Source organism: Elaeis guineensis, chromosome 9, assembly GCF_000442705.2.
Source record: "Elaeis guineensis isolate ETL-2024a chromosome 9, EG11, whole genome shotgun sequence".
Lineage (NCBI taxonomy): Eukaryota > Viridiplantae > Streptophyta > Magnoliopsida > Arecales > Arecaceae > Elaeis > Elaeis guineensis.
Window position 1 is genome coordinate 94269975 of NC_026001.2, and position 14696 is coordinate 94284670.

Sequence of the window (14696 nt, forward strand, 5' to 3'; positions counted from 1 at the left end):
TCCCAGGTAATTAGGACTTTGGGCTCCTAGATAATTAGGATTTTGGGCTCAGGCCTCAGAGGGGAGGGGCTCCCTTGGTAACCGTTTGCCACTCCTCCGTACTCTGGAAATGCCCAGAAACAGCAGCTTTTTTCCGACTATCCTGCCTCCGTTCGCCCCTAGCGTCGACGGTCGGAGCCCTCCCCGATCCATGGCCCATACACCTTATTCTCCTTCTGTTTCAGTTGCTCGGCTTCATCTCCTTTGATATGGCAGCATCCATCCTCTGTATGACCGACCCTGCCACACAAAAAAAATGCAAAACTGAAACATTTTCATACTTAAATACTTGCCACCATCTTCTTCCTCTTGCCTCAATTTCCACACCAAGATGAAGCAGCTTTAACAAGTCCACCTGAATGCAATTGCCTTTGCATATCCGCCCTTGATAGCCTCATCAGTGCAATTGTCAATAAGCTTTAGGGGTACCAACTGCAGAGGCAATGCGAAGAAGCATCTTTCTCTCCCACAGTTCCATTGGGAGGTCTGGAACCTGATCCAGAGCATCGCTATAGAGATTAAATCTGTTACAGTAAGTACAAAAATAGGACATACAGATTCATACAATCACACAAAATAAAGAAGAGAAAAAAAATAAACATAAGATTTACGTGATTCGACTGAAAAACCTATGTCCACGGACAAAATACGAAAGAAAAAATTTTATTATGATGAAAAAAGAGATACAGTCACTCAGAACTCTCCAAATCTTAACCGCAATTTGATTTTCCAAAAATTTCATTCAGATCGCAATGCGGACTTTTTGAATCGGATCATAGTTTGAGCCCATAAAAATATCCAAAATTTACGCCACATTAACAGAATCCTGCCCTGCATGAAGTTAGGACGCCAGTTCTTACGAGCCAGGATTGGTTCCGATAATTTTTTTAAAGTTGGATGGATGACTGGCCAGGACACCACCTCTCAAGATCCTTTCAGTACCACGCAATGCAGCAGGAAGAAAGAAAAAACAAAACAAAAGGAAAAACAATCAAAATACGTGGATCAGCCACAAAAGGGCTCGTCTCCACGGGGCATGCAAACTTCACTATGAAAAAGAAATTTTACAAGAGGAGACCTCACCCTCAACCCTTGTACACCCAATTCTCTCTCACCTGAAGTTCCCCTCACAAAAACTCTCTCTCTCTTGGAGACCCTCCTGAACCCCTGAAGAGCCTGGCGACCGCTGTCCAGGAGCCTCCTGCTCCTCTCTCACAGCGCCCTCGCCTCTCTCTCTCTTCACGGGTTCGTACGGCGGCGAGAAAACGAACAACTGCCTTCTCTGTTTCATACACAGCCCTATTTAAAGGGTTAAACACGGTTTAAAACATAATTAGAGAAGGATCAGGAGTCCTAAACAAAACAGGATAACCCCAGGACCGTCGGATCAAGACCGGGAGCCTTCTGGGCCCTTAGATCGCACTCCGGTCCACGGAATAGTATCGTGGACCGCGAGAAACGCGTGGGAAACGCCCACGCGGTCCACATGCCGCGCCGTGGACCACCCGGTCCACGGTGGACCGGGGCAAGGGGGCCAGCAGGCCGCTGGCCTGGGCCGGCCCGCGCGCGCCGGCCTGGGCCGCGCCTGCGCGCGGGCCTGCGCGCGCCTGGGCCACGCGCCCGCCTGGGACGCGCGTCCCGCACGGGCTTGGGTCCCGCGTCCCGCGCGCCGCCGCCTACGGCCGTGCCGCTGCCGCCCGCCGCCGGTCGCCGGCGGTCCTCCGCTGCCTCGATTCTCGTGCCGACTTCAAAAGCTCGTATCTCCTCCATCCGAGCTCCGTTTCAGGTGATCTTGGTCTCGTTGGACTCCGTTTTTCGCCGCGAACCTCGCTGTGGGCTCAACGTGGGCTGAATCTCGAAGCGTCAAATCCTAACAAAAATGCTCTACCCATCAATTAATCCCCCCATCTAAATGAAAATCCCAACCACAAATTAGCCCTCTTCTTCCTCCAAGATATGACCGGACCAGAGAGAGATGGGGGTAGTGCTCTTGGACAGCTCCATTATTCGGGCATTCGTCGGCAGGGACGTGGCCTTCTAGAAGAACATCGACGAGCGGTTTCCCTCCCCGAACCTCAACGGCAACAACATGCTCTCCCAAGCAGAGCTCCACCGAGCTTTGGACATGGTCTCCCCTCCGATGGAGATTACCGTCCTCTACAACTCCATTTTCGACTAGTTTCATTGTGACCATAGTGGTACCATCAATCGAAGGAGTTCTTATGGGAGATGCAGTGGATCATGCTCGCCATCGCCGCTGGCCTTGACTTGTCTTCGATGTAGATCACCATCTAAGATGACGGCCTTAGCTTGTTCACTACTAGATGGCGGTACAATATTGATTCCATCTCCATGAAGCTCAAATTCTCGTCACCACTTATGACCACATCCTTTGACCTGTCCTTGATCTCCAGGTATCCGTCTGCATGCATAATGCCACGTCGCGAGCATAAAACCATCCATCTGACCACACTACCTACCTCATTCCCTTCTCATCTTTCAAGTTGCCAAGCATCACAGACCCACCATGGATGACTATCTCGCCCATGGTGGCATCATCTTACTTGACGTTATCACCAGTGGCGTCATTGATAACATCGATTTAGGCCATGCTCAAGGTTCAAATTAACATCTTATCGTGCCTTACGTCTGGCCCACTCTACCACCGACAATTGGTTCCACTGCCCCTTTCATGCTGCTGATAGCCATCATCCAAGAAAAGGTTGAATTTTCAAGTGACTTAGGCCATTCTCACAATGTTGTGGAGGGGAGTAATATCTGTGAGCATTGCCACATGGCTTTTCAGAGGAATCAAGGTTGTGTCAAATGCTCGTTATCTTGACCCTTATAGAGAGTAATCAAACATGGGAAATGAATATGTTGGTCATTTGGCTCCTATTCAATCTTTAAGGAGAAAAATACATCCCCCTGTGTGTCCAAGAATATCTTACAAATCACCGGATGAAGCCAAATAGTGGTATAAATTCAGGTTTCATAAGAGGTAAACAAGATGGGAGTCCAAGATATCCCTTTGTCGGGGTTGATGGTCAAGTTCGGAGTCCTTGGTCTATGGAAAATGATGCTAAATCATAGAGAATATATGATTTTTTTATGGATTTGCTGCCCTGGAGTACTTTTACCACCATGGTTCTAGGATATCCCTTGCTCTTGATTATATTCAAGATCAACCTGATAAGTTACTTGTGGAATAACCTTCAAAAGCAATACTTCTTGCACCCACATCTAATGAGAAAGATCTTAGGGTTATTTTCATCTTTTCATATTAAATAAATGGTTTGATTGATATATACCATTAATTTATGCGGGTGTAACTATAGGTTTTACAAACTACTGGGTTCAAGTGTAATAAACAAAAAGCTCAAGGGGATTTTTCTAATTTACTTTAAAAATAAAATATATATATATATATATGTTTATATATATATATATATATATATATATATATATATATATATATATATATATATATATATATATATATATATATATATGTTTATCAGCTACAAATAATGCAAAACTAAAATCATCGACATACATTGTAAGAATACATGCATGTATAGAGATAATTATGTATAGAAATTCTTATCTCTATAGGTGACAGACTTAAATACAATATATATCGGCCTACTCCTTGATTTATGAATTCGGAGGCAAAATATCCTACTTAACACCTTTCATAAACGATTACTTCTTTACAAAGCTAAGTCTAATATCAGAATAGTTATAAACGATCAGGATCCATGATGGAAGATTATAGAAGGATAGAGTTGTATACTGGCTCAGGATCCTTGATCATGCAATATTGTCTCAGAGCCCCTAGTGACAATGCGAGCCCAAGACCCCTCCAAGGATTGGCCACTCAACTTGATTTACCTAGATATCCGAACCCTCCACTTCTCCATCAGATATCTTATAAAGAGAGAAAGCAAAGAGAGAAAGAATGAAGAAGAGAGAGGAAGAAGAAAGAAAGAGAGAGAGAGAGAGAGAGAGAGCAAGAAAGAGAAGGGGAGAGAAGGGAAGAGGGAGAGAGAGACCTGCATTCTCTCTCAAAAGAGAAGAGGAAGAAGATGAGTTCTAGTGCTGGCCAAACCCCACAACAGCATCCTTCAGTGGCGATAGCAAGAGCAAGAGCAACAGCCCTTGGTGACCAAAATATGGCTACATTCGGCAAGAGTGGCCAGTCTGATGGAAGAAGAGAAGAGAAACAAGAGAGAAAAAATATGTCATTAGATTTCAACCAAATCTAGCAACTCCCCAATGGCAAGTCATACCAATGAAGCCTTGACAACAATTGAGGGACTTGGAGATGAGTATGGAGGAGAGATTAGGGTAGATTACCTCATTTCTCATAATGAATTGGTGGTGACTCACCAAGATTGCTCAACAAAATCAAAAAAAAACTAAAGAGATTTCACTAGTGATTGATTGTAGATTAGGAGCAAGGCCTATAAGCTAAGGGGGGCCTAGAGACTAAGAGTGTGCTTTTTATAGATGAAATCCTAGATTTTCACTAGAGTCTAGTGAGCCTAAGGATCCACTTCGTTGATAGACCCAGGAAGGAAGATGACTCCCATCGTAAGTCTTCCTACCCTATCTCACATGCCAGCTACATGTTGAGTAGCCCAAGCGACCGATCCAGACCAATCCAAGTGAACCAAGCCCAAACAAAACAAGCTCTCATATTCTCCCTCAAAAAATAATTTCATCCTCACAATTAATATAACTAAGGCTTCAAAAAGCTGAAGATATTCAATCCTTATTTTATCCTAGAGCTCTTAAGCAGTCTCCTTAATTGAAAAAACTAAATTAATTTTTTTTTTTAGTAACATTCAGGAGCATAGCTAGAATTGATTAAAAGATAAATATAGTAGCGTATCTGTCGAAAGGCTAATAGAAATCCACAAATATAAGACTTGAAATCAGGCTCTCAGGAGTTGACAAAGAAAAGGATAGAAAACTTAATACTATAGAAATAAGAATCAACAACTCACAAATTCCATTACAACTAAAAGAAATAAATCAGTTATAGAATGCTAGAATATTCGGGAGATTGCCAACATCACAAAATATAAATTCTTCCCATGAGAAGAGCAAGCAACTTAGTGACTATAAGATGAAGAATCATAAATAGCACTCCCATTTGCCATATTTAGGTGCCCCCTGCAATAGATAATGCCAAAAATGTTATCCTGCAAGATAGTGTAAAGAAGGATGTGAGACGTAATTATTGTTCCAAACATAATCTTCATTTAGCCCAAATTTAGCAATAAAATCAGCTACCTTGTTTGCTTCTCTTGGATTGTAAGAAGCTATGAAACTAGAGCAAGAATTCTTCTAACAAAGAAGGCCATTCAAAATGAAAATTCTATGACTTTTATCATAAAGCAGAGAAGCAATCAAAGAAATAACATTACTTACATCTCCTTCTAACTAAAGATCTACAACTTTTAGATGCAAAATGGCTACATGCATTGATCCTCAATCAAGCTGCTACTATCTCAGCATAAAAGATTGATGAAAGAGAATGGCTGCTACCATCGGTCTCCTGCAGCATCATGAATAATTAAACCATAAGTTGCTTTACGATCAACCACTGCAGCATCAAAATTTAGCTTCAAGGTGCCCAAGGGAGGGGATAGCTAGGTACAAAAAGAAAAAGAATTGCTATCCAAGACAAACAGCTAATGGCTACTCCAATGCCTCAAAGGGATCCTATAGGAGAGTTGTTAACCTGCAGTATTTGAGGAAAGAAGAAAACAAAAGACAATGTGGGCTAGATGTTCCGAAGAATAAATAATGCCTTGGAATAACCTCTCATTTCTAACATTTCAGGTGAGTTAGGGAAGAGTCGTCCAAATCACTTTTGTCTCCTTCACAACCCTAATAGCCACAAGATTTGCTAGATTCATAATAGAGGAAGACTGAGTAACAACATTAGCTACTGTTCTTAGCTACTGCCAATAGTTTGAAGCAAAGGGGCAATCAAATAGCACATGATTAATATCTTCTGAAACATCAGGACATGGATCACATGAGGTCTAAGAAGCATCAATAATTTTTCTTCTAGCTAGCAAAGCTTTGCAAGGCAAACTATGCCATTGCACCTTCCACGAAAAGAACTTAATCCTTAATGGCACCTGAAGGTCCCAAATCCTATTGGAAGGAGGATGTTGATCAAACTATTATGGAGGATTAATTAATGGATGGAAATCTTTGATAGAGATGAGCATAAAATTAGTAAGATCCCAAGTCAACTGATTAGGGCATCCTCTATATGCATGCAATAGGCATTGTTAAAATATGGCTCATCATATTAGTAGAAAAAAGACTACCAGTCCTCTACTCATACCATTCCTTATCTGAAGTAAGAAGATCTAATATGGAGAGCTCAGTCATTAGGAAATTGATATTGATAAAGGTACTTGAGCTATAAGTTTACAAAGATAAGCCCTCCCCTATTTTGAATAGACATGATGCCTAGCCCCCCTGATTCCTGGGCTTGCAAACATTGCTCTAGGCACATGATGCAGCTTTTTGTGATCACTAATGTGCCCCCAAAGAAATGTTGGATATTCTTTTTTAAGCTTATGAAGAGTTTTCTGAGGGATATTAAGATATAAAAGACAGTAAGAGGAACAAAAGAAAGTGCTAAATTAAGCAAAGTAGCTCATCAGCTAAGAATAGGACTTTCCATTGCCAAGATGCAATTCTCTTAGTCATCTTATCATGAATAAAAGCAAGATCCTTTGCCTACAGCTGCTTTCTAGACAATGGAAGGCCAAGATAGGACCAAACATCATTAATCTCTCTCATCATAACAAGACTTCTAATTTGAGCTTTGATGGAACAAGGGGTATTGACTTGAGATTTGGCCAAATTAATAGCTTGAATTGAGATGGAGTAATAGGCATCTACTATAGTTTTTAATTAAGTAGCCTACATCTTTGATAAAACCTTTAATAATGAAGAGGTAACTATCAGCATATGGTATATGATATACAGTAGTCCCCCCAGAAGTTTTTATATGCTCAAAATATTATTGGCCATAGCAAATCTGAAAAAAATAGATAAAACTTCAGAGCAAAGAATGAATAAATAAAAAAACAACAAGCAGCCTTGCTAAAGATCCCTAGAAGTTTGAAACTACTGAGTAGGAGAGACATTGATTAGAAGAGCAAAATAAGGGTGAGCAATGCAAGCCTGAATCCAATTTATAAATTTAGAGCTAAAACAAAGTTGAGATAAGACTTTAAAAAGAAAACACTTCTGCACTCGTTGGATAATGTTATGGAGGCTAACAGTAAACAATCATATTTTTTTAAATTGAAATGTGATATTCCTCCTATGAGAAGAATTTAACAAATTCAACAAGAAAGGATAATGATCAGAAGCAAACGTAGCAAGATGATAGATCTGAGAGTCTGGGAAGAAATCAAGCCACTTATCAGAAGTAAAAGCACGGTCAATTCATTCCCAAACTAGTCAAACAAAATCTATTATTATACCACGTGAATTGTGGACCCTAAAATTCTAGATCCAATAAACTAGTACTTGTGAAAAAGAATCAAAACTCTCTAATATCCCTATCAGTAGTAAAGGGCTTGCCATCTTTTTTATCTTCAGCATTAATAATACAATTGAAGTCACCAATCAAAAGCAAGGATAACCCCAAAGATCTAGAACTATTTCAACCTATTTCTAGAGCCTTATTTTATCATGGCCCTAAGTGCTAGGATAGACTATACCAAGGATCCAATTAGATTTCTAAATAACCCAGAAGGCCACTTGCCTATTCGAGTGAGTAAAGCTAATGCTATCCAAATTTTTTTGCCAAGAGATGATAATGCCTCCTGAAAGGCCCTCAGTAGGAATTAAATGATAATTCTACATTGGCCTAAGAAAACTTTGAAATCTTATGGAAACTTGTTCAGATAATCTAGTATTAAGAAAACAATAAATGTTAGTGCTATATTGATGAACTAAAGATTTAGTATAGTTCATAAAAATATATTTTGTAGCACCCCTATAATTTCAATTGAGAATTTTCATGACTAATTACTAGAAGATGCAGTTAAGTCTCCCTTAGCCACATCAGTTAGGAGCAAACATGGGCCCTCACGGCCTTCCTCAGCTATGTTGACCAATATTTGTTGTAATTGCATAAAATAAACTTTATGCAAATGAGAATAGTTACCCTGACCAATACTTGTAAAAGCATCTCTTTGAGCTGGTTGATCAGACTTTCCTATAGGAGCATTAGCTTGCTATTGTTTTGGCCCTCAAGTCGATGCACCACCACCAACTGGCCTCCACTCCTTATAAGTAGGTCGTTGCTTTAAAATAAGAGTTGAGGAGGATTCAGTCAGCTTGGTATTCTCAAGAGTTGGTTCTTCACAAACAAGACCTTTGATTGAGGGGGAGATTCTGACTCTGATTCTTTACGAATGTTCGGGTGCTTAGTCGGAGATCTCTTTATTTTTTTCTATAGCAACTCTTGACCCAAAATTTGACAAGATAGATTGGGGAGAGACCACTATTTCGATTTGATTTTAATCTACTATGTCCTCAAAGTCAATCATCAATAGAGAAATATGGGATCCAAAAGCCACTTACAAAGGAGCATTAGAATATTTGGGGGTTTGGGAGGGTGATTTTCTAAAAGTTTGTTTTAGCTACACCCAAGTAGATGAAGACTGTCTACCAACAAGGATCTAATCAAGTGCCTTCTTTGCTTCTTGTGTCGATTGTGGCGACAATGGCACTCTAGTTATCCTAATCCATAGACTATAGATCTATTTTACTTCTTCGCTTTTAGAGTAGCTACATTATTCCAAGATTTTGCTTAAATGCCGATAAAAATAGCATAGATCAAGCAACTCCTCATGGATGAATTGATGCCATATCACATTAGACTTCACTCTAATCCTAATTTTCGGGCAAATACTCTTCGCAGTATCCATGAGGACACAAACCCTTACGAACCCTTTTCTAATTGAGGACTCCATCCAATCATCAAGGAAAAGAGGAGAACCAGCAGTCAAAACTATTCTGAAAATCTTATCTTTATCCTATAGCTCCAATGGAAGATCTTGCAACCGAAGCCAAATCCTAACTTGATGTACCTCCTCTTGGCTAGGGTTAAAGTTAGGATACCAACTTTCTAAGGCAAGCAGCTAGCTTGCTAGAGACCAAGGGCCTCTGGTTAGAATCCTGCTTTGAACTTCCTCTGATGCTACATCAAAGATAATAATCCCTTCAAAAAGAGTGGATATCCAGAAATGTCCTTCGACACACCATCTTTTCCTCATCTCCTTTTCTATGAAATCAATAGAAAAATCTTTTGCTAAAAGCTTACTGATCAAAGTAGCTTTTCATCTTGCATAGATCCGATCGATATCCTCATTAGAGAAAGATAACACATGCGAGAATCTCTCCTCCAAAACCTCTACCTGCTCTATTGATGTCTTGGAGGTCTTCCATTAGAAACGACGGAACCCTAAAGCCACTTGAGACCAAGATCTTAAGGTCTCCAATGATCTAGCTCCATTATGACTTGCAATACTATACGGAGTGAGCTGATCGCCCCTTCTGGTTGAAAATTCAGATTTGTCGAAGAGCTTGGTGAGGAAGTGCTCTCCAAATTTGGACGATTAGCCTCTGCAGTGCCTTCAGATCCTTCTCGAGAGAAAACGTTAGTAGATAATTTTTCTTTATTATAATACCTTCTAAATTGGAAAGGGGTCTAGTTTCCTCTCCTTCCAATTTGGTGTGTATATTATATAACAATGACGACGATGACGATGTGTTTCTATTTAAAAAGAAAAAAATTTTTGATTCACTTTAATGATAAAAAAATTGCAAAATAAGAGTTCAAGCAAAATAGTTCAAGTTAATATTTCTCTTGAAATACTCTGCTAAAGCTGCAGTTCCGGTTATTACTATTACAAAGTGTTAGGAAACATTTTTTTATTGTATTCCAGATGGAGGATCATCTATGCAGAAAAAGGTGGGATGCTTTGCTCATTCCAAAAGTAGTTCTCTGGATCAACTTGAGCCTTCACACGTGCCAACCTTTCAAAGTTGTCCCGGAAATATGGCTTGCCCCAAATTGTAGCGTCGGAGTACGTCGTATTCCCAAGTTTATTGGTACCCAGGTCCAAATCCTTGACGTTGAAATAGGTGGCCCTCGGGTTGCTCGAAACATAAGGAGCCATGAAGTCGTAGAAGCCCCTCATCCAATCCAAATGCTTCTTATTGACCTCATCTGGACTGTCGGGCCAAAACAAGAAGTACTGAAGGTTGATCAAATTTCCTTTCCTGTGAGGGAAAGGAATGGCATCCTCAGCTATCTCATCAAACTTCCCTCCCCATGGGGACAGTATAATCTGAAGAACCTTATCTTCCGCATCCAACAAGTACTTCCAGATCTTGTCCCATGCCTCTGCGGCAATAGGCTCCCTCGCAAAGTCCGACTTGCCCTTAAAGGTTCTGTTCTTGTACGGCCTCCTGTCCAACAGGAGGGTCGTGTTCGTCGTAGGATAGCCCGCAAAAAAGAGAGTAGATTCTATCCACTTCATCTCGGTGAGCTCCTTCGCCTCCACACCCAGCTCGGGGTAGCTTTTCTGCAGCACGGAGAGGAAGCCGTCGCGCCCGCCGAGGAACATGCCCTCGAACGTGGCCAGGATCGTGCGGTTCGCCCCAGCCCCGACGGCGTTCGCAAGGATTCTGATGAAGAAGTCCCCGCTGGAATCATGTGCAACAGTTTGCCATTTCTCCACCAGCCTACTTAAACCTTGTTCTGAGGTTCTGTTAACCCTGAACACGGTGACCGTAGGGGGTACGGAGACTAATCGGACCTTGTAACCTAGCACGACGCCGAAGCTGGCGGAACTTCCTCCTCTTATGGCCCAAAAGAGATCCTCACCCATATCTTTCCTATCCAAGTGTCTGCCGTTGACATCTATGATCGCGGCATCCACGACGTTGTCGGCTGCGGCACCAAACTTTCTACTCAGAGCACTCAGCCCACCACCGCCGATGAACCCACCGATGCCGACGCTCGCACAGAGGCTCCCGGTGAATGCGAGGGTGTCGTTGTTGGTTTGGGTATTGATATTGTAGTACAACTCGCTGACCGTTGTGCCAACCCCGACCCATACAGTCTCCTCGGCCGCATCGACCGTGATGGAGCGAAAGTTGGTGAGGTCGAGGACGACGAAAGGGTCTCCGTTTGAGTAAGAGGAGCGGGCCTCGTAATCGTGGCCTCCGCTCCGGACCCTCAAGCGCAGGCCATTGGCCTTGCCACAATTGACCGCAGCCTGGACATCGAGGGTGCTGATCGGGGTCACGATGAATGCCGGCTTCGTAGCACCGGAAGTTGACGCGAACCTCGAATTTCGGATGGTGGTGTTGTAGATGGAATAGAAGGATGGGGTGTCGGGACTGTAGATTTTTGAGCCTGGGGCGCTAATGGTATGGTCAATGAAGCATTGGTGGAAGGCTTCGTAGGACTGGGCTGATACGCATGAAGAGGCTGCGAGGAGGAGGAGAGAGAGGATGGTGAAGCCGGCTAGTGGTGTTGAAGCCATGTCTTCCCCTTCGTTTCTTGGAATCTCCATGGCGTGGGGGAGAGGGGTATGATTTATACGAAGGGAAGACGCTAACTTATGGAAACAATGGGGAGAGGATATGGCTCGTTGATCTTCTATACCGAAGGAGAAGATACGGCAATTAATTATCAAAAATTTTAAAAAAAATGGCTACTAATGTTTGATTTGCTTATGATATCAATCATCATTTAAGTTTAGCCCTTAAAATGGAATCTTCCGATATTTCATCTCTTGCATGGAATTATATGTATCTCTATTCTCTTGTTGTGTCTGGCTATTATTTTTTGAAATGAAGGGAGGATGGAAGTAAAGTATCACAATCCATTCAGGGGTAGACCTCCATTTTCCTTGTATAGAATGCCAAAAAAAATCATCAATTACTCTGTGATATATTGGCAGGAACAACATATGGCAGGAGATAATGAAATTTTATACTATGGAAGCCAAGTAATTATTATTATACATATATTGATTTGTGGAATTATGTTTAAAAGTTTCCAGTTAAAGATTTGACATTTTAGCTGGATCCATTGACTGCATTTATATAGAAATAGTTGTTCAAATATATACTTATAATGTGCAAAAAAAATGTATATTTATAGTATTATTAAATACTTAAGTCTATATTAGAAATCAAGTTACCAAGTTATGGATTAGCAATCTTGTGTCCATGTAGGTTATGTACAATGCGCGCTTTAAAAAGCACCATAATTACTATTGACCAAAAAAAAGAGCCACATAATTATTCAGGAACAAATAGGAGAGAGTGCACAAGGAAAACCGTGATTATTATAGATATGATCACACTACCTCAATGACATGTTCTTGCCTCTAAAGGCATAGATTAAATAGGTTTTATCTGATAAGGGCTGACATGTTTGCTTCCTCTTCTCGTAGTGTATATATCTCTTCTCTGTATAATTTTTTGCGAACCATTATGGTAGATCTTGGGATAATTTGATACCAGGATCTAAATGTTGCTGCAATTATAGTAGGGAAGTTTTTAAGCTCCACACCAAAGATTTGGTAAGCTCTCCATGACAAGGGGATAGGAGTCAATCATGAGGTCGGTAGATGCTAGACAATAGCTTTCAGAATTTTATGTCATACTTTAAGTAATACTACCGAGGCTCTTGTTCTATGCGCTTGAACAATTTTTTTGCCATGTGAAAAGAAAAGGATTGGTGTAGCTTACAAGATTTTGGCCGATAGTTGAATTCTCAAAACCTAGGAGGCTAGTGTCACTAACAACTTGGCCAGACAATTCGTTCACTTATTATTTATTTTGGGAAAGAGTCAAGAGGACAGGAAATTTCTTTGATATGTAGAATTTACAACTAACATAATTTCAGATATAATATTATTGCTAGAAAAAAACTTGTGCAGATGTTTCTCTTCCATCCTTACGTTTTTTTTCTTGTTTTTTGCTAAATTTGAAATTTATCCTGCAGAATACTTGTTCAACCATCCAAGGACACCCTATACTGCAAACATTCTAAAGGGTTGGGTGTGTATCTTTCGTGCGAAAGAAGAAAAGAGGATTCATTTTTCTTGACGTGAATCTACCATTGGATCATCCATTGGTTACTTTGAGATATATGCAAGAAGATAAGTGATAGAAACTGGTTCATTTTGAGATCCTTGTAGTGAATGATCAAAACTTGTATCCGAGCGGCGGAAGGTTAACAACTTTTTTGCAAAAGACGCCCTCGCAATCTCTAGAAGCATATTCATGTTCTCCAACAACGCTACCATACAAGGTATAATTCATGCCAGGAAACATGATCCACTATCCACCACCACATTTTTGGAAAATGTTAAGGATAATATTTTATATGGCTCATTAATCATATCATTTAAATTCTCCGATGCACCTCTTACATGTATCAACCTTTTGTCAACAGAAAAAAAAAAAAATGAAGCCATCCTTGATGTGGTACATCTCTTTTATTACTTCAATACACATTACTAAAAATAGAAGCTTCATTGATGAAATTTTCTAACGAACGTGATCCACTGATCACTAATAGATTTTCATCAAAAAAGGAGCAACAAAATACAATCGACATGTCCCAAAATCTCTGATACATTTCTGATAGATTATTTGTCAGAAACAACTCCATTAGAAAATCCATTAGAAATTTTTCAAAAAACTTTAAAAATATAAAAATATTTATGCTGATTTGGTGGAAGCATGATTTCAATATGTTTTAAATTATTGAAATAGTTGTTTCTTTCACAAGTTTGAAAATAAAATCTAAAATATATTTTCTATTTTTTTATGAAATTACTTTATCATAGGTGGATGGAAAGATTTGAACTCCAATTCATTAAATAACCTATTCACTACCTTAGCCACCAAAGCCGAACCTAGCCATATTTATGTTATGGTTGATCATATATTTATACTATTTAAACCCTTATATATAAATCTAACTCAAAATCCTTACCTGATCAACTAAGCTTCCCTATTCAGCCGCTGCATTTTTTTGTTCGGCCTCTCCAACTTCACCCAATTGAGGTTCCTGAGGATGGAAGAAATAGAGAAAAAATCAATAAAAAACTCTAAAAAAATTAGAGAAAAAGTTTGAAAAAATCAAAGAAAATCAAGGAAAAGACAAAAAAATTAAAAGATAAGATATTTTTTCAAAAATTTCTCTTCACTTCTTTTCCTCTGAATGGGATTTTGATCGTCTCTAAGTTCTCATATTTGAGGGTTTGGGAATCTCTGACATTAGAGTTTGAATGTCCTTTTTTTTATCAAACTCTAAAGTAAAAAGTCCTCAAATCTTTTTAAAAATTTGGGAATGTTGTTGAATCTCTAGGGTTTCCTTCTCGCTCTTTTTCCATCTTCGACCCCACCATTTCAAGGTTTAATTTTTGAATGAAAAGCTCAAATTTTGACCCTTTCTATGCTTGCTACGGTTAGGGTTTTCGATCATGACCTTCTGATGATCAGAAAATCTTTTTATTTTTTAAAATTTTTTCTAGAAAATATGATCTTAAGAAAGGAAGGAAAGGAACCAT

The 14696-nt window shown here is 40.0% G+C and overlaps 1 protein-coding gene across 1 annotated transcript; it reads right to left on the minus strand.

Annotated features, from left to right (window-relative positions):
• Positions 1–10052: 10052 nt before the first annotated feature.
• On the minus strand, positions 10053–11678 carry LOC105051130 (tetrahydroberberine oxidase-like). Its single transcript, XM_010931429.1, has one exon. The coding sequence runs from the start codon at positions 11676–11678 to the stop codon at positions 10053–10055; it is 1626 nt and encodes a 541-aa protein (XP_010929731.1).
• Between the last annotated feature and the right edge of the window lie 3018 nt (positions 11679–14696).